The sequence below is a fragment of the Egretta garzetta genome, unplaced genomic scaffold (genome assembly GCF_000687185.1).
Source record: "Egretta garzetta isolate BGI_Z169 unplaced genomic scaffold, ASM68718v1 scaffold412, whole genome shotgun sequence".
NCBI classification, from domain to species: Eukaryota; Metazoa; Chordata; class Aves; order Pelecaniformes; family Ardeidae; genus Egretta; species Egretta garzetta.
The window spans coordinates 595605-613652 of record NW_009258770.1 but is presented as its reverse complement, the minus strand read 5'-3'; the positions used below and the strand labels follow the sequence as shown (position 1 = coordinate 613652).

Below are 18048 nucleotides of genomic sequence, written 5' to 3'. Positions count from 1 at the left end.
AATGAAATATCTTTTCTAAAACTGGCTTATATTTAGAAGCTGTAAGATCTTTCAGCCATCAGAATTCAACATAAACCAGATATCAGAGCTAAGATATTATATTCATTTCCCACTCAGCTATTGTGGAGAGAAATGGCACACTATTTCTGATAACACTGAGGGTTCTGTCTGTGGGGAAATGTAGAAACGTTCATTTCCAAATGACTTCTATTGTACTTTATGTGCTGTGTCTGAGATAGTTTCAGAACAGAGCTCTGGCTTGTAGGGAAGAGACCCAAAGGAGAATTTGTCTGCTTGAAGGCTTGTCTGTTTTTTCCAGTCACTTCTCTGGGTCTATAAAAAGATATTCCTAGTCTCCACAGCTTTGTCTCATATAAATGCTCAGACTCTCAGAGCTACATAACTACTCCTTTCAGGACAGAGATGCTTTTAAAGGGGACACTTTTTGGATGGCTTATCATTTATGGATGGGTAGGGTGGAGAGAAAACTCGTATGTGTGTGCGTCTTTAATGACCTGCATTCTTCTAACAGTGCAGAACTGGCTTTTTACTGCCGTGTCGCTACCTCTCATATTCTGCCTGTTAGTAATTTTCCAGAGGTGGCTTTGAGAGTTATAACTTCTTTTCACACAAACAAATGGCGAGACGACATTATGACATTCCCATGCAACAAACACTGTTCCCCAGCAAGAGGATAGTGTTACCAAATTGCTTCAGCCTGACTTCTTGCTGAGGCCAGTGGCGCCTTATTGGGCTGGAATTCAAACGAAACGAGGGTTCAAAGGCATCCTAGAGGAATATAGCCCAACTGCAAGAGGGAGAGGTGGTTTAAACATGCTTGCTGTCTTTTTTTTTTAACTACATTTCTGCCATAGCAGGCAAATTCTTGTGGGGAAACACATTTTCAGCTGCATCTGAATGGATTCAGCTTTAGGATAAACCCAGAATGTAATGAAAACACCCTGAATATATTAAACAAAGGACTTTGAAGACATCAGAAATAGTGGGTGGGAGACAAGCAGATGCTGACGAGTGTTACCAATTTGCTGAAATAGGAGCTGTCCAAGATGAAGAGGGTAATGGCTGGGTTTGTCAAAATGCCTGGGAGGGTTTCTGAATCATTGCTGGCTAGGCAGGAAGTCTTCTCTTCTTCCCCAGAAAAACTCTTTGCTGAGTAACGCATCTGGAAGCGATGAATCTCCTTACAAAAGAAGATCCTTCCTCCCCCCTCACCTGCTATGTCCAGGACTGTGTTTGTCCTGCAGAGGCAGCTCCAGTCCGGAGCATGTTAAAGCCTTTACCCTCCTTGCTTCCAGGGACTTGGCAGTGAAAATTCCTCATTCCTGTTTGCCCCTGCTCCCTGTGCTGTGTGCATGAAACCTCCATGCCCTCTTCAGAGCCTTTCTTCTGCAAGGACCCAGGATCCCTGAAAGAGAATGCATGGTTTTGTCAAAGCCTAAATCAAATGAAGAAACAGGATTTGTTTGGCTTTTAGAATGTTAATCCCTTTTCTGCTGGGCAGCTGTAATAATCAAATGTCCCTCTCCCTGACAGGAACGCTTTGTCCTTGGCTATTGATTTTAGACCATGCAAATGCTCTCTGTAGCAGAGAAGCCTGCAGGTTGCCTGCTGCCTTGGGATTGCGTTGTCTTGGGAAGTCTTTTCTCCTGCAACAAGATTCTGAGGACTAGTTTCAGTTTCCTAGTTTCAGTGAATTTGTTTAATCATTTCATACCTCTGTGTTTAGAGTGGTTGATTCATTTTCCATTGCTGGAAGCCCTGCAGTTCAGGGATATCGGTGTGCAGACGTTTTCAGGCAGTAAATCTTTCTGACTAACTTGGAAACAGATTGCTCTTCAGGTCAGCCAGAGTCTTGTGAGCCATGAAGCCTCTGAATCCCAAGTGTATCCAGCTTCTCCCAGCTGGCTCTCAACTGCAGAAGGCAATCTTGACGGTGGATAGAGGAAATAAAATGAAGACAGAAATACTTGATTGGGAGGCCAAGGAATCTTTCAGGGGTATTCCCTGCATCAGTTTGCACTTTTGTGTACTAGATTTCTGCTGAGTCCCAAGCCAGACCTTGCCTTCTTTAGTTTTCTTGTCCTTCTGTTGCAGAATTTATGTAAACATCGCAGTGGATGTGAACTGGAGAGAGTGACTGCTCTTGTTTACAACAGCTTAATTAGAAAATCTCGTTGATAGAGTTAAAGCCTGACCTCTGATAATTGGTTAGGACATTTTCCAAAGCAGTCAGGGATTGACCTGGAGAAGATCCGCACATGATTAAAGTTGTGCCATGTGCTGTAGGAAGCGCTGGGAAGGGATACAGTCATGCTGAAGTGCTCTGCTCTGCTTCCAGACGTGCACTGAGGTTCTTTGAGATCTTACTGTCTTAAAGAGGTGTTATAATAAAGATATTATTATGAGTAAAATGCTCTGCATTTTCAGAGCACCCTTCTAGGCAAAACATATTACAATACATTATGTGAGCATGAGTTTGCTTCTTGGTTAAATACAGTACCATCAAAAGGAAAATTGCTATCTTGTCAAATTTATTTAAAATTATATACCGAAGGGAGTGACTGCATCCTTGTAAAGCTTCAGGATTGAGCTCTTACCCAGAGCACGTGTTCACTGGAAGGGCTGTTGCAGAGGAGGGAATTTCAGCGTCCTTTGATGCCATCTTCCCCGTGGTGGATGTTACTGTGGTGCTTGGCACTGAGCAGCCAGTTCTGGTGCTTTGCTGGAAGAGAGAGGGTGGGGAACCCATGGCAAGTGACCAAGAACAAGCCTCAGCATGCTGCCTTTTTTTCTTCCTCCCATCTCACTTAATGTCTGCAGCACCCTGGCAATACTTGGGAAACTGTTTCCAATTCCTGTCTTAGGAAAACATGATTATTCTCTGAATTTATGGTAAGGGAATCCCTCTGTGCTTGGAAGAATTATTCCTGATCCTCTTTACATTGAGAGGACGGATGAAGTCAGAAAGGTTTTAAAAACAAAAAAAATAAAAATTAAACTTCACTACTACCACTTCTGGAGAATCCTGGTTGACAGAAAAGTGAATTTTTCCTCACAAATACTCGCATTTGCGGAGATGGCAGAGCTGGAAATGAATGACACTGCCAGAATATGCAGTGGGTTGACTGAGTGCAGCGAGTGCATGAAATGAAACAATCTCATTTACCAAGGACAATCGTGTCAAAAGACACATTAGGAAAGCTGAGTTGTCTGGAGCACTTACAGCTTTAAAGCTGACTGAGCATCTGTGTTCCAAAAAAAAAGAAAATTATTTGAAGGATTCGTGAATTAACTCTGGTTTTAAGCCATTAAAAAAAAATAGGTGCACAACCCCCAAATTTTCTAACATTCCTAATTCTTCCTGATGCTGGAAGATGAAGTGGTTTTTTTTGAAGAGGAAAAAAATGTTGTCTTTATGAAAAGCCACTGAACAAGCCGTGCCTGTACTTTAGGTCTGGTGCATGAGTTAGGCATGTGCAGGCAGTGCTGGTAAGTTGGGCAACAGCTTGTGTTGCAATGTTTCACCTGCAGGTTTGGCTGATGGGAGCACTTTCAAAGTGAACGTTTCAGTGGAATTTCTGTGTCCCAATTCTTTTTTGGCTGGGCTCTTGGTATTCTTTGAATGCAGGCCAAAACGTTAATCCACACATATGCATACTCAGGTTTATTAATTATGAAACTAGTAAAATGTTGTCAGCGGCTACCTTTTGCAAGGAGAATTTTCCCCGTGTGTTAAAAAGCTTTTCAGAAATCTAAATGCTTTGTGGTAGGTAATAAGAGACCAAAAGTCCGTCTTTCCTTCCTTAACTTTTTATATAGAAGAGTGGGGGAGGAGAGCTGACTTTCAGGAGATTATTATTCAGATCGATGCGTGATATCTCACTGTTAGCGAGTTTATTAGGTTGTTCCTTACTTTTGTCCAGGTCAGTAAGCTCATATGCAAAACCAAGATACTGGGTGCTCTCCATTTCTGGGTCCTGCTGCTGACTCATAGTTTATAATTTTTGGCTAGTTAAATAGCTACTGTGAGCTGCTGTTAATCTAAGTGTAAAACTAGTGCATTAATATACCCTTTATTGGAGTCTGAGAAAGCTTAAATCAGTGTTATTAAGTACTATGATCTGGAATAAAAAGATCTGTTAAATATAACATTGCTATTGATGTTCTGGAGAGCAGCAATGGAATATTAAGTTGTATTAAAATGTTCTTGTCCCTCCCATTCCAAACAAGCTTGAAATCTTGAGCAACCAAAGAATAAAAATACCTTTCTACTGTACGTGCACTAGTGGGGTGGCCTTTGGCTGGATTACTCACTATTTATTGTAACTTTTATTATAAAATACTTTGTTTGGGGAAAATCCTCTAGGGCAGCAACATTCATGCTGTGAGATTAGATGCCTGCCAACTTTATGAAGAGAAGAAAAGGATACCATGTCTGGGATTAATAGTGTTTGGAGATTTTTCTCTCTCTGCTATTCACATTGCAGTCTCTGGATTGCCTCAAGGAACAGGAATGTGAAAAGGGAAAATTTTTGAAGAAACACATGATAAGACCTTTTTGGAAGGAAGGTGCGATGTAAGAACGGCTCATGTTGTTCAGATCAAAGCCCAGCAAGCCTCGTATCCTGTCTCTGCCAAAACTTAGAGCAGATTCCTAGGGAACTCTATCAGAATGGGGCCAACAAACAGCGATACTTTCCCAGAATACTTTCCGCTTCCAAGAAGGACTTCCTGAGCTAAAAGTGGTGTCTTTTGTCTTTGATATCCCTCAGTGGACTTTTCTTCCATGAAGCTGTAGAGTAGCTCTTTGAACTCCCATAAGGGAGTCTGTGTTTTGCATTGTGGTGCTTCTCTAGACTTTGGCTCTGACTGTTGGGAAAAGTTGCCTTCTTCCTGCTATTTTTATATTTCAGGGTTTATGACAAGCATAGCTAAAAAAGCAGTGCCCCAGATTTGCTGCAGAAGGCCAGCTAATTGTGATTATTAGTCTTTTTCCTAACAGAAAATTATGTCCATAGGTATGCAGTATTCTCTATAAAGCTGGGCCCTGGGTGTGTTTTATTCTTTTTTTTGTTGTTGGTTTTATTCTGCCTGAACTGTGGATTAGCCTTTTTTAAGACAGTTATTGGGGGTCTCAGCATGGTAGTTTTCATTGCTTATCGTGGGGCAGGATAGCAACTTGATTTGCAGGATGAACGATGGATGAGGGCAGAAAGGCCGGGGTAAGGAACGGCGCAGGACCTCTCAGGTCACACTGGGCCACGATGACCGAGATGAATGTCCAGACTGCTAGTATAAACCTGGCTGCAGCATGGAGAGAGCACAGGCCATGTCTAGTGCATGCTTTGATCCTATTCATTATTTTATTGTTATGGGACTGGAATAGGATCCTGCAAGTTTAGATTCTGTTTCTGCTTAATCTCATAAAAACACTGCCAGTAATTTTCAATACTGGACTGAAAAGTGTTCCCAACTTGTGGACCGGCTCTAAATGCTGTCTTTGCTATAGTTATCGTGGTAACATGCGTCAAGTCACTTAAGCACTCTCTGTTATGAACCCAGATGCCCTTTCTAACCCATTGCTGCTCTCAATCATTTGCAACAGATCATTACCTCAGTTTTCCTCATCATTACCATGGGGTCGCTGAGGACAAAAAAACCCAAATATACCTAACAGGAAAGCAGAGATGGGAAAGACCTGCGACACTCCAAGTGTTGAGACCAGAGCAGGAGCCTGAGGCCCACTGACAGCAGTCATCGGGCATGTTCTTCCTGGCTGGTGTTTCTCTGCTCTGCAATGCGGACAAAGCCAGAAGTTCACTCGCTTGTTCTCATTATTTAACTTAGGTTGCATTTTCTTCCTTTGTTTCAGCTCAAAAAGAAGCAGGTCTACGTTGAGAAGGTGGAGAAGATGCAGCAGGCCTTGGTCCAGCTGCAGGCAGCGTGCGAGAAACGGGAACAGCTGGAACATAGGTTGCGGACCCGGCTCGAGAGACTAGGTTTCTATAGGATTGTACACTATACCCTACACCATGCATAAAAGAAGGGCAGTGGTTTTTTCCATCTTGTAAAATTAGCATATTTTTCTTGCGGTAGCTAGAGTCATGGATTTGCTGGTCATTCTATTGGTTTTACTTGATTTCATTCTTCCATTCCAACCAGAAAATTTAGATAGGAGAGCAATAGGGGGATCCATCACGTGACAAGATTCAGACATAGTCATACAGCTAGATGATGTTCTATCTTTAAGTAACCTGGTTATATTTACTTTTAAATTATTTTAAAAATACTGTTCACAGTTTGAGATTTTATATAAGATTCATTAACAGCTGGCCTGAAAAGAGGCCCTTCAAAAAGCTTTTGTATTTAAAAAACCCAAACAAATCCAAACCAGCGAAACCAATTCTATAAATGCAATTGATGGAAACAGATGGGAGCTTCACATAGAGTATATTCTTATGATTGTAACGTGAGCCTTTTTCAGTGAAAAGATTGAATGAGAAGTAGATTGTGCAGTGGTGTTATGAGTTGGATGTGAAATTTTAGTTTTATTTCAACCTATGTCAAGCATAGGTGAACTGTCAGGTTTGTAAATTTTACTGGAAATAGGATGCAGGCCTGTGTTCTAAATCACATTTAGTTTCAGGTTATGTTTATCCACCAACTTCTACCTCTGCATAGGTGGATTTAAATGTTACTTGTAGTTTTGTATTGGTTTTAGTAGGAGTTACAGTGATTTGATAAACTTTTCTGTGCTACCTTTGGAGGATGAGGTACTGTGAACCTCACAATTTTTGACACTGAGCCTGAGTCAACACAAAACAATAACTTTCTTGTCATGGTTAAGAATTCTGAGCTGAACGTAAAATAGCTTGTCTGCCCAATTTCTTTTCTTTTAAATTATTTTTTTTTAAATTTAAATCAAATACCCTGCCAGTCACAGATGAGACTTCTGTATAAAACTGTGCATTTTATCCATTGAACTATTGGCTCAGCAAATCTCCACTCTTTCTTGTTTTGAAAGGGAACGCTATCTTCCAAATCTTGCTTTAGAACTGAATTATTTTTAATCCCCAGCTGCATAATCCACAGGTATTTACTGATCATATTGATTTAATAAATCCTTTGAAAATATTTTGGATATATTTTTTTTTAAAGGCGTGATAACTTCTGTATACCAGTTAGTGTTTTGCTGGGACAGAGTTGGAAGTAAGGCTGTGTTACTTTAGGCATTATGGATTGGGCTATAGACATCAGACCTGAATAGCACGATCTAGCTGTTGGACACGCGTGTGGGGCTTTGCACGTGGAAAGAGGCTTTAGGAGGAGTATTTTCCATCCCAGATACTTGCTTGTGACTATTGACCAGCTCTGGAATAGCACCAGGAAGTGCTCCAGCATAGGTGTTGTGAGTTAGGCTGTCTTTCTTGGGAGCAGTGCTTGATGTTTTTACGACTTCTGAGCTTCAACATTTGGAAAACAGAAGGAGCCTTTCTTGCATTATGTGAGCTTGTTTCCTGGTTTTGACAGAGCGAGGCTGAGCTGCCTCTGCAGATGTTTCAGACTGAGCTCTAAAGGAGACCATTACCATCACCTAGTCTGCCCAACATGGCACAGGCCACTGCATTTCACTCTGGGGGGTTCTTGTCAAGCCAGTGATGCTCTGGACCAGCCTCTGTCCTTCAGACAACAAGCAAACAAACCAACCAGGACAGTCTTACAGATACATCCTGAGACTTTTTTTTTTTTCTTTTCTTTTTTTTTTTTTTGTGTTTTTGGAAATTAGCGTCAGGGTACATCTCAGGCTGCCAACGTCTCGGAGTACAACGCCACGGCGCTTATGGAACTCCTGCGTGAGAAGGAGGAAAGGATTCTTGCTCTGGAAGCTGATATGACCAAGTGGGAACAGAAGTACCTGGAGGAGAGCGTGATGAGGCAGTTTGCTTTGGATGCAGCTGCAACTGTGGCTGCTCAGAGGTAAATGAGACTTTTCATAGTACAGGGATTATTTTCTTTTTCCAGTTGAATGTCATATTTCCCACCAAGGAATGTTGTCATACCACGCTCCCATGATACCTCGCCTTGTGGTCTGAACAGCTTCTCAGACTTCTGCATGCAAGTGGAGCTTGGCTGCTTTTCCTGGGAGCTGTGCAATTGCCAACAATTAGAAACATTTTTCCAGGGGAAGATTCCTCCACATGCAGGAGCCATTTTCCAGACTAGAATTGTTCTGAGCTGTTCCTAGAAGCTGTTGATTCAAAAATAGGTGTATGAGAAGGGGTTTGGGTTTTTATTTTTTTAAATGGAATCAGTCCTCGCTAAAGTCATGAGATGGGGTAAGCTTGGTGATTCGCATCATTCAGCCTGAATGGCTTACTTGTTCTCTAGAATGTTTTTGCAAATTACTTTGTGATACTGTCCTCAACGTGGTTACTAACCAGAAACATCTACTAGGAAATTCTGCTCAAAACATTTCTGCTGTGTATGGAAAGCACTGCTTGTGGGGGTGGGAAGGAGAAGGGTGTCTGAAATTTGGTAACAAGCTCACGTTCTGATACAACTGTACAGAAACCCTTGTTATGGCTGTAAATAGGCCCAAGTGCTTCAGCTAGTTTGTAAACAAGAGCTGTTATTGGAGTGCAGCTCTTTAGCATTAGGTATTGCTTACATATCGTTTCATTGCTCACTAGTTTCTGGTTCTTGATGGCAGATTTTATTTTAGATTGTTTCATGAACCAGATTCAAGTGGCGATGTTACTGTAACTGGCTTCCTAGCTCGTAAGATCATATTAGAATTACAGGGGTAAAGTTGCAGATCTGCTGTGTTAGCATTTAAAGACTTATCTTATCTTGCTCCAGAAGCAGGCTGTTATTTTAGGGTATTGATGTTTCTTGTGCACTGTTTTCCGCCTCCCCGGGGATTCTCTAAAGGCTCACGCTACTGCTTGTCCTCAGAGGCCATGTCATATTTTCAGCGTGTGCTGATAAGTAGGGGTCTGGTCTATTGTTTATCATGGAATGAGAGGGAATGTGTTAGGCCTGTTCAGGTTTTGTTAAATGACCAAGAATGCTTTCCAGTCAGGAAAGAGCCAACCTCTGTTTTTCCATTTCCTTCTAGCTGCTTCTCCCCTGAAAGAGAGTATTCCATTCATGTCAATACTTCTGCAAGTTTATATGCAGTTGGCACCTATAGTGTTCAAAAATACAGGCTATGAGGGATCCTGCTAATTTCAGTGGCAACCTCATCTACACTGTGCACAGATTTCTTTCGCTTTTCTTCCATAGTGGAAAATAGCATCCCTTAGGAAGTTGAGGTTGCAGGAAGGATGCCTTACAGCACAGGCAGGAATCTGGGTCAGGTTAGGTTTCTTTGATGAGTGACCTTCTTATGTCCTTCACATTGGTGCTTTGCTGTTCCTGACAGGAACTTCAGCAGAGTTAAAGGTACATTTACCAGACAGTTCTTAGACATGCTGGGTCTGAGATAACAGATTTTTATTACAGTGAATTGGAGCTCTTGGTAACTCCAAATTTCTTCATGTGTTTGTTTTTTTCTAATTCTGTTAATGCATAGCTATGTCAGTGACATGCTCTTGATGTCATACAGTGATACAGAGCATAGCACAGTGACTTTGTTCTGACTGAACAGCAACAAGTAGAATGAAATACTCATTATGTTTTGGTTTAGTGGACTGAACAACTATCACAGTGCTAACATCAGGCACTATATGGAATCAGTTTAAAACTGGTTTCAGCCCACTCCAAGTTTTTTGGACCAAGCTGCTTAGGATTGCTTAAGAAACTTCCGTGCCTTGTCCACTTGGACACTCAGATTCCCTGCATGATCCTGTTGGAAGGGGAAGGGGAAAAGCTTTATATCTGAAGTGAAGTTTGCACTGTTTCAATTGAAGAAAAGTGCCAACTGGTCTATACCGTCCTTCCCCCTCCCCATATCCTTGGGTTTGCCTGATCGATCAGTTTATAACAGTACAGTGAATCAATTAGATTGTAGACTGGCCCGAGATGGACAGTAGATTGACTATTGTTGTAATGACTTGCATATTTTTATAATCCTCCTGTCATTAGGGCTGGGAGTTGGATTTTTGGAAGACACTGAACCAGCCTAAACTCAAAAAAAGTGGATATGCATATTTGTTACTTTTGAGTAATAACTTTGTGCTGCTGGGAGGAAAGCAGCAAACTTAGCTGGTCCTTCATCTTCTCTACTGCTTGTTCTCAGGGACACGACAGTGATCAGCCACTCGCCTAACCCTAGCTATGACACCTCGCTGGAAGCTCGCATTCAGAAGGAGGAGGAAGAGATCCTGCTTGCCAACAGGAGGTGTCTCGACATGGAGGGAAGGTAAAATGCAGTTTGGTCCTATCTGGCTTCTTTAGGACAGGGATTTTAAATTAATTGTCTGGGTAGGCGCCTCAGAACCAGAAATTCTTGTGTCTTCACCAATAGCGACAATGTAAGATGCCAGACACTCATCTGGCCAAGCAAGCATCTACATAGCAATCCAAAACCTGTCTCGATACTGAGGGCTAATGCAAAAAAGTCTTGCCTTAGATTTTTTTGCATCTAGCTTGTTCCTCTTCTCTCTTCAGGGCATCTTCATCAGACCCCAGGCTCCAGCCACCTCTTAATAGTCTCACAGAACTGTTTTCTGTGGGGTTAGGTCCAGTGCAGGCTCCCCAAAGTGTGTTAATCCTCTTCTTTCTGTTGGTCTCATGTCCTGACCATAACTCTCAGCTTTGTCTCAAAGCCCCTTCCATGGCTTTTAGAGCAACTTCCAGTAGCCAAAGGTGGGTAGGTATTTCAGTGCCATTCTCTCATGCACATATACGGGAAGACTCATGCATGATCTGCTCTGGTGGGCCAGTGTGTAGCCAGTATTTGGGGCAGTAAGCTCACTGCCATCCTCTCTCTGCCTCCCCAAATGCCTAAGGGAGTCCCAGTCACAGCCATGGGGGTACTCAGTCCAAGGAGACAGGAGTACACATACATTGTTCTTCTTTGTACTTCTCAAAAAGGATTAAGACTCTGCATGCTCAGATCATTGAGAAGGATGCCATGATCAAAGTCCTGCAGCAGCGATCCCGGAAGGAGCCTGGCAAGACAGACCAGCTCTCCTCAATGAGACCTGCCAAGTCGCTGATGTCCATTTCGAACGCTGGCTCAGGCTTGCTGTCCCACTCGTCAACACTGAGCAGCACTCCCATCCTGGAGGAGAAGAGGGAGGACAAGAGCTGGAAAGGCAGCCTAGGTAATTTTTAAATTATAGTGGGAATTCAGATGTGTGAGTCGCTGCTTAGAGGGGAGGCAGGAGTAGCAGAAGGAAGAAGGTGTGTTGGACAGACAGGTAGGCTGGCCTAGTGTGCAGTAAAGCTGCCTACAAGCACATTTGGAACAACTGCTTGGTTTAGTCACTTTTGGGAAATAGTGACTTCTGATGGCCAGGCTCTGTCATTAAAATATGTACGCCTTTATTCCCAGTTTGGTACCTGACTTCAGGGATATTTGAGACAGAGTTTTCAGAGTTCCCAAGCGCTTGCTTTCAGCTGGGTTGTTAGAGCTGTCTGAAGGTGTACAGTCTCCTTGAATAGGAGCAGAGATACTAATCAAGAGTGCTGTCCTGTAGTGTTGTGCCTGCACTAACATGACTCCTGTCCGGAATGGCTCAACACCATTCTTCAGAGACAATGAGTTGTAACAAAGCAAATCTTAGATGACTTTTTTTTTTTTCCTGAGGGAAAGTTAGGCCCGAAGGCCCTCCCTAGGAGACTAAAAGACCCTGAAATGTAAATGCAAATCTGTTGCAGCTGATTTCAGAGTGCGCAGATTTACCCTGCCATAGATGGGCCACTGCTTAGGGACAGGGAATTAAGGTGTTAGTGCCCACTTGTGTATCTTTGCATGTAGCAACATGAGGATACTGCTATCCTTCAGGTACTTCAGAACCCAGTGGTGAAAGGTGCTATAGAAAGGCAAATTAGCGCTGCCTGCTGAAGCACGGAGCGCTTTCCAGATCCTAGAGCAAGTACTACAGAGGGGTGCAGAACTGATACGAGTTAATTTTCTGGGATTGTGAAATTTCCTTCCCTTTTTTCACAAAGGTGTTCTGCTGGGAACAGAATATCGCTCCGAATCCATTCCCTCCACCCCTTCTCCTGTTCTTCCTTCCACGCCGTTGCTGTCAGCCCACTCAAAAACAGGCAGCAGAGACTGCAGCACCCAGACCGACCGGGGGAACGAACAAAGCAAAGCTGCACCTTCCACTGCAGCGCCCACACCAGGACGACTCCCCAGTACCAACCTGGCCTACAGTGCAGACAAAACAGGTAAGAAAGCCCAGCTGCTCTCCCAGAGGGCCCCTGCCACCGACTTGCCATCAGTTCTGCTCTGTGGGGCAGGCCCTGCAGTCCCTTTTTCCATTCAGGAAAACTGGGTTTAGTTTTTGTGAGGACAGATGGGTTTCAGAGGCAAGCTTGACAATGTTCTGAGGGGTCTCAAACGCTCTGAAGGGAAAAAAGCCTTAAGAGTGGTAGCGTAAGCATGGACACAGTAGAGAGGTATAGTGAGATTCAAGAATAGGAGCGGGTATATGCAAATCCCAGGACAGATTCCGAGTCAGTGCCTACTCTGAAGTGCATTGCGAGTAGCACGTGGGATTTAAACAGCGTATGAAAATGGGCTGTAGAAACTGGCATTGCATTTTAGTGGGTATTCAAAGCAAAGCGGACTCAGATAAGGGCGAGGAAGAAGAAAGGTAACTATCGTGATAAAGCTGTCTCGTTATTGTACTGTCCCAGTCGCAGGACCGACTTCAGCGTTGGCACAAGTAGATCCAGTTGAGCGACTGTCACAGAAGCTGAATTTGCTTCCCACAGAGCTCCGAGCTGGCAAGAGCTGCTCATTTTCCAGCCCACTCTGCCAAATCAATGCAGATTACACAACCTTGCCTCTTCTACTTAGAGACACATTACAATTATGTTGTTCTTTATGGAAGAGTGAATTTGGCTGGTCTGCTGTGCATCTTGCCCATGCTATGCTATTTAATGGGTATCGAGGGAGACGGGAACAGGTTTTGTGGTGAAAGTCTACACTGACTACATTGATTTAAATGCAGTCACTCCAGTTTTATATGCCGCTCTGTATCAGTGGGAGATACCCAAAGGGAATTTGATAAAATATCTTTATTTGTCTGGCTACATACATGAAGAAACAAATTTTTTAAAATTAAATAAGGAGTTGTTAGCTGTCTTTTGGCCAAAGATAGGAAATTACTTTTAAAATGTTAATGTTATTTTTCTAACCTCGTTGAAGTTACAGCTTTGATTGTCTGTCTCTTGTTTTTCCTCATCACATAGATGGGCCACTCTTCCACTCCAGCACTCTTGAAAGAAAAGCCCCTGTTCAGACCATGGGGCAGGACCTCCCAGATGGAGAAATGGTAGAATACCTCATCTGAAAGGCTGTACCAGGATCTGAGCTGGGATACAGTAGCAAGAAATTTTTAAAAGACATTTTTATTGGGAAAAAATTGTAGTACCTGAGTAATAAAAGAACACTCAGCTGTTTGCTCTTGTATATTATGTCTCAAAAGTATGGACAGGTTAATTTATAATTTGTTCTAAATTATAAAAAACCCGTAATGCTTGTTCTTTGAAAGTTTACCCCTTTGTTTTTTAAATACTGGATCGGGTAACATCTGGAGAAAAAACAAAAACTTAGATGCACTACATCTGATATTTCATTTCAGTATTTTTGAAGTCTCTTAAACGGAAGTACCTCCTCTCACAGCTGTTGGTTAAATGTCTAGCTTGAACGCCCTAAGGTGAGCATAGTGGCCTTACAATGATCAGAACCAGGGACTTAGTTGTGAGCGTCACTTAATGGCTTTGGAATACAGGTGTTCGGAGAAACTTTTATAAATCTGAGCTGTGATCAAGGGAGATTTCTCTTAACACTCAGCGTAAGAACTCAGAATAGGTATTTCACATTCATAAGCTGGAAAGATTTCCATTTTCAGTTTGGTAACATTCTTTTTTGTTTTTGTTTTTTTTACTTCCCAAATTGTGTTATTTCTTTATTAAAAAAAATTACTCGCATTTCACATTTTTAGTTTCATTGAAAGATTTGCCACACTTTTATACGTAAGTACTTTTTCAGTAATTTATACAGTGGATAGTAAATAATATATTGCATTCATGTTTTACGTAAATTAAAAAAGAAGAGTTTACAGGCTCAGTCCTAATCTGTTAGATCAGATTTCTGCCATTGCAATTCCATTGGCTTTAGTGGAACTACTCCAAATTTACCGTAGTGCAAGTGGCAAGCCCTGTTGCTTTTCAGTGTTAGCAACTTAATCTACTGCTTCTGTGGAGAACTTTCTCCTTAGCAGATTCTTCTATATTTCAGATGCCCTTGTACTTTGTACGTCCCTTCTTCTCGGAGATGCTAGATTCTTTTTCATATAGCAAAGCCTCAGAGGTAGAGCTTTAAAGAGGAGCTTTGTGTAAAGTTTCAGGTGGCGATTTCTCTCCTTCCAAAATACTTCTTTTTCTTCATCTAACTGCAGAGAGCAGCTTAAAGAAAGTCCCAGAGGCATTACAGAAGAAAGTTACACATTTAAGTCACCAAGTTCACCTTCAGATTTTTGGGAACTAGCACAGATGCAGCGATGCTTTGGTTGCAGATGCTATAAGGAGATCTTAAGACCAACAGAAGTATACGAGTGGTTTTTGTTACTGTCTTTGCATTTTATTAAAACACTTCAATATTAATTTCTGTTAAAAACTACTTTTTTTTTTTACTTGAATGTTAAAATATTTAATTAGCCAGTGGTCACATGTTGGGAACCTGGCTAGTCTCAGCCTTCTGTGCAGCATTAGAGTAGCCAGATTTTCATTTCAGATCATTTCACCCCAGAAATAAGGAAAGTCAGCAATTAATCATCGAACAGTTAGCGAATGTCCTCAATTCCTACCTAGTTGATGCTACTGATATGGTGTCCAATTGAAGTGGCCTTACCAGCTCAGCAGATGTAACATGAATTTCCCAATGGAGGGTTGGGAGGTGAAAGGAGGTGCCTTCTGTCTGCTGCACAGGTGACTTAGCAGTGCCTACAGATCAGCTGTGAGTTGGATTCTGTTTGTCTTCTAGTGATTATCACGTAAAAAACAAGGAAAACACTTCCCATCATTTCTAGCAGACTTGCTGCTTGTTAGTGCTCTTCAGGCTATATTCCCAGACCCACAGAAGTTAGAGATGGCAAAATGCACGTGGTAAGATATGAACTAAGTCTAAATAGCCTGGCTTTACCTGTGACTGCACAAACTCCCTTCCATCACCACTACTTAAGACCCTTCAGAGCTGCACTTTAAGGCTTTGACTGTCTCTGCCATATGGGACAACGTCCTTCTGGACAGTGTGGTAGACTTTCCCTCGGTGTATTCTAATAATCTGTCTGAATTAGTTCTCCACCCTTTTCTAGACAAACTGTTCACAGCCTCTTCGTTCTCATCCCAAAGAAGGTCTTTACATTTATTTCTCTTGGCTTAATTCCACCCCATTATATGGAGTAATGCCCTCTCTGGATGATTTGAAGCGATTTCTCTTCCTCCTCCACAGCTGTTGGAAATGCTGGAGAAGCTTTTCTCGTTAGCTCAAGCTAACCATTTCAGCATAATTTTCTGTATTGTATTTTGTGGTTTGAGCTTAGAATGAACAGTAAGGGAGATCAAATAGCATTGAGTTGTCTGTGTGAGAGAGGGGGAGAGATGTTTTGAGTGCTTTTCTGTTCTTTTTCAAGTCAGGAAAGGTAATATTCTATCTTTACAAGTACTTCTCAGCAGTAGGAAAGAAGTTCTGCAACTGTAGGACTCTTAGATAAACAGTTCCAACTCACTTGATTCATGTTAATTCTAATACGTCTAGGAAAATTTGGATCCTTTACAGATAAAACCTGTTCTAGATAACTGATTTTCCCCAATCGATATTGGCTGTTCAGCCGGACTAGGTAAATATAATCTGTTTATGTTCCTTGCAGCTCCTTGTTTTCAAGATGAATGCCTCTGTGATCTGTTTTTACAAAGAAAAAAACACCTAATAGCTTTCTGTGAATAAAGTAGATTATTGACAGCAACTGTCTCCTCCAAAAATGGAAGCCAGGTGGTCTCTGACAGTCCAACTCATCGGGATTGCAGGAGCCTTAGCATTTCTACGCCCGTGGAAGTAAATTTGGAAGAAGATGGTGCAGTTTTATGTTGTTTAGGTCAGGTTCTTTGCTCTATTTTGTAGTTTTGACTTCTTCCAAAAGCAAAACCCCCAAAACTTTTGATGTGGAAGTTTGAGGTTGTCTTCCTGTGCTGACAAACTAGGAGCCATCAGGAATGTATTCTTTCCCTCGAGCTTCCTCAGAGCCATCCTGATGTGAATGTAAAAGAGCTGCTCGCTTTGAGGAAGATGTGTACTATAGTCTTCGGTCTCTCTGTACAGATTTTTATTTTGTTTTTAAACAGAAAACTGCTTTAAGGAGACAAACTGCACACCTAGTTCCTTTTCCTTCTGTAGAGCTTATTTCTAGTAGAAAGTGATTTTTAACACAATGATTGCAATGATCTTCTTTGCAAACCAAAATTTTAGACTAAGAGTTTTTCTTAAACTCGGGTATTAGAAGCAGAATTGTAGCTTTTATAAAGAAAGCCACATATTCTTCTTTGTAGAGCAAAACGAGAAAATCAAGTTTAGTTATTTTTCCTCTTTCTTTTCACTGCTTACAGAATGGCCAAACTCACAAGTCCTTCCCTTGGGCAGTTCCTTTGGGATTTGACGGCTCTGGGAACTGCTCGAGATCTAGAGGCTTTTGTTCCCATCTGGCCCCGTGTCGTTATTAACTTCAAATAGCTCCTACCTGGCAGCTCTTGGGGGGTCCGGAGCAGCAATTTTCGGTCTGTGGTCTAAGGACCCATGGGGATCTGCGAGTTGCTCCTCAGCAGTCTGCACAGAGCGGCTGAGGTCAGCAAGTTCTGTCAGGGGGCTGAAACCCTTTGCGTGCGGTCTCTGCCTCCGTTGGCAAGTTTGTAGAGTGAAAGGCTGAAAACGGGCATTAGCTTTGCTTCGCTTTTGAGGCTGCCTGAGTGAGGGGACTTGCAGAGATTTAGGCCAGAACCATTTCCAAGGACACCTCCTGCTCCGGGAGCCCACACCGATGACCGGCGGTGCGTGGGACGTGTAACATCCGCGTCCCGTGAGCCATGACACCCGTAGCGTGAATCCCCGCAGCCGTGGCCAGGCGGTGTGCTTTTCCCATTGCTCAGAAAACGGTGGCGATACAAACTCGGTGCAGAACCCCGGGGGTAATTTGGCTTTCCCTCCCTCCCCAGGAGGGCTGGCACAGGTTAGCCCGGGATTCACTGTGTTTTCATGTATTTGTATAGGAATTCTTTTTTAAAAGCTAGCATTTTTATGTCTAGAAAGTAAAAAGGCATTGTAAAATGTAATTGTACTGTATTTATGAAGAAAATACATTTCTTTTCAAAAAGATCTTACTCTAAGTTGGTTTTAGAGTCTGACTTTGAACACCACCACCTCTTAGGGTTTCAGAAGCATCGAAACCCATCTGTTTTGCACCGTGCTGTCCGTCTGTACCGTTAGCACTGTGCTAAACTCTTGAGATTTAAGAAAAAGGCGACCACCTGCCCTCCTAACTCGGGCAGAACCAGCGTTGCTCCAAGTCCCGAAGTATTTGAACACTCGATTTCCTTCAGCTTGGGCTCCACTCAGGGTCAGAAGTGGAGCTGCTGAAATACCCGGAGAGCAGGCTGGAGCCACGTAGCTTCCAAGCCTCGCCTCCGGGGAGAGCTGGGAAGTCGCTGCCCTTTTGCTGTGGCTGTGGGTTCATCCCCCAGAGAGGCATTGCTCAGGACTCCTGTCCTGTCGTTTCGGTCTCTTCCATTTGTAGAGCAGGAGCTCTGGGGGGGGGCAAATGGCTTCAACCCAGTTTCCCTTCCAGCAGGGTT

The 18048-nt window shown here is 42.6% G+C and overlaps 1 protein-coding gene across 1 annotated transcript in view; it reads left to right on the top strand.

Annotated features, from left to right (window-relative positions):
* AMOT (angiomotin) overlaps positions 1-13541 on the top strand; it is a 49728-nt gene extending 36187 nt beyond the window's left edge. Inside the window, exons 8-13 of the mRNA XM_009649374.2 lie at positions 5894-6034; positions 7808-7998; positions 10262-10384; positions 11059-11291; positions 12142-12366; positions 13396-13541. Of these exons, the coding sequence (XP_009647669.1) occupies positions 5894-6034; positions 7808-7998; positions 10262-10384; positions 11059-11291; positions 12142-12366; positions 13396-13496 (1014 nt within the window). The 3' untranslated portion in view covers positions 13497-13541. The remainder of the gene's footprint in view (positions 1-5893; positions 6035-7807; positions 7999-10261; positions 10385-11058; positions 11292-12141; positions 12367-13395) is intronic.
* Positions 13542-18048: the final 4507 nt, after the last annotated feature.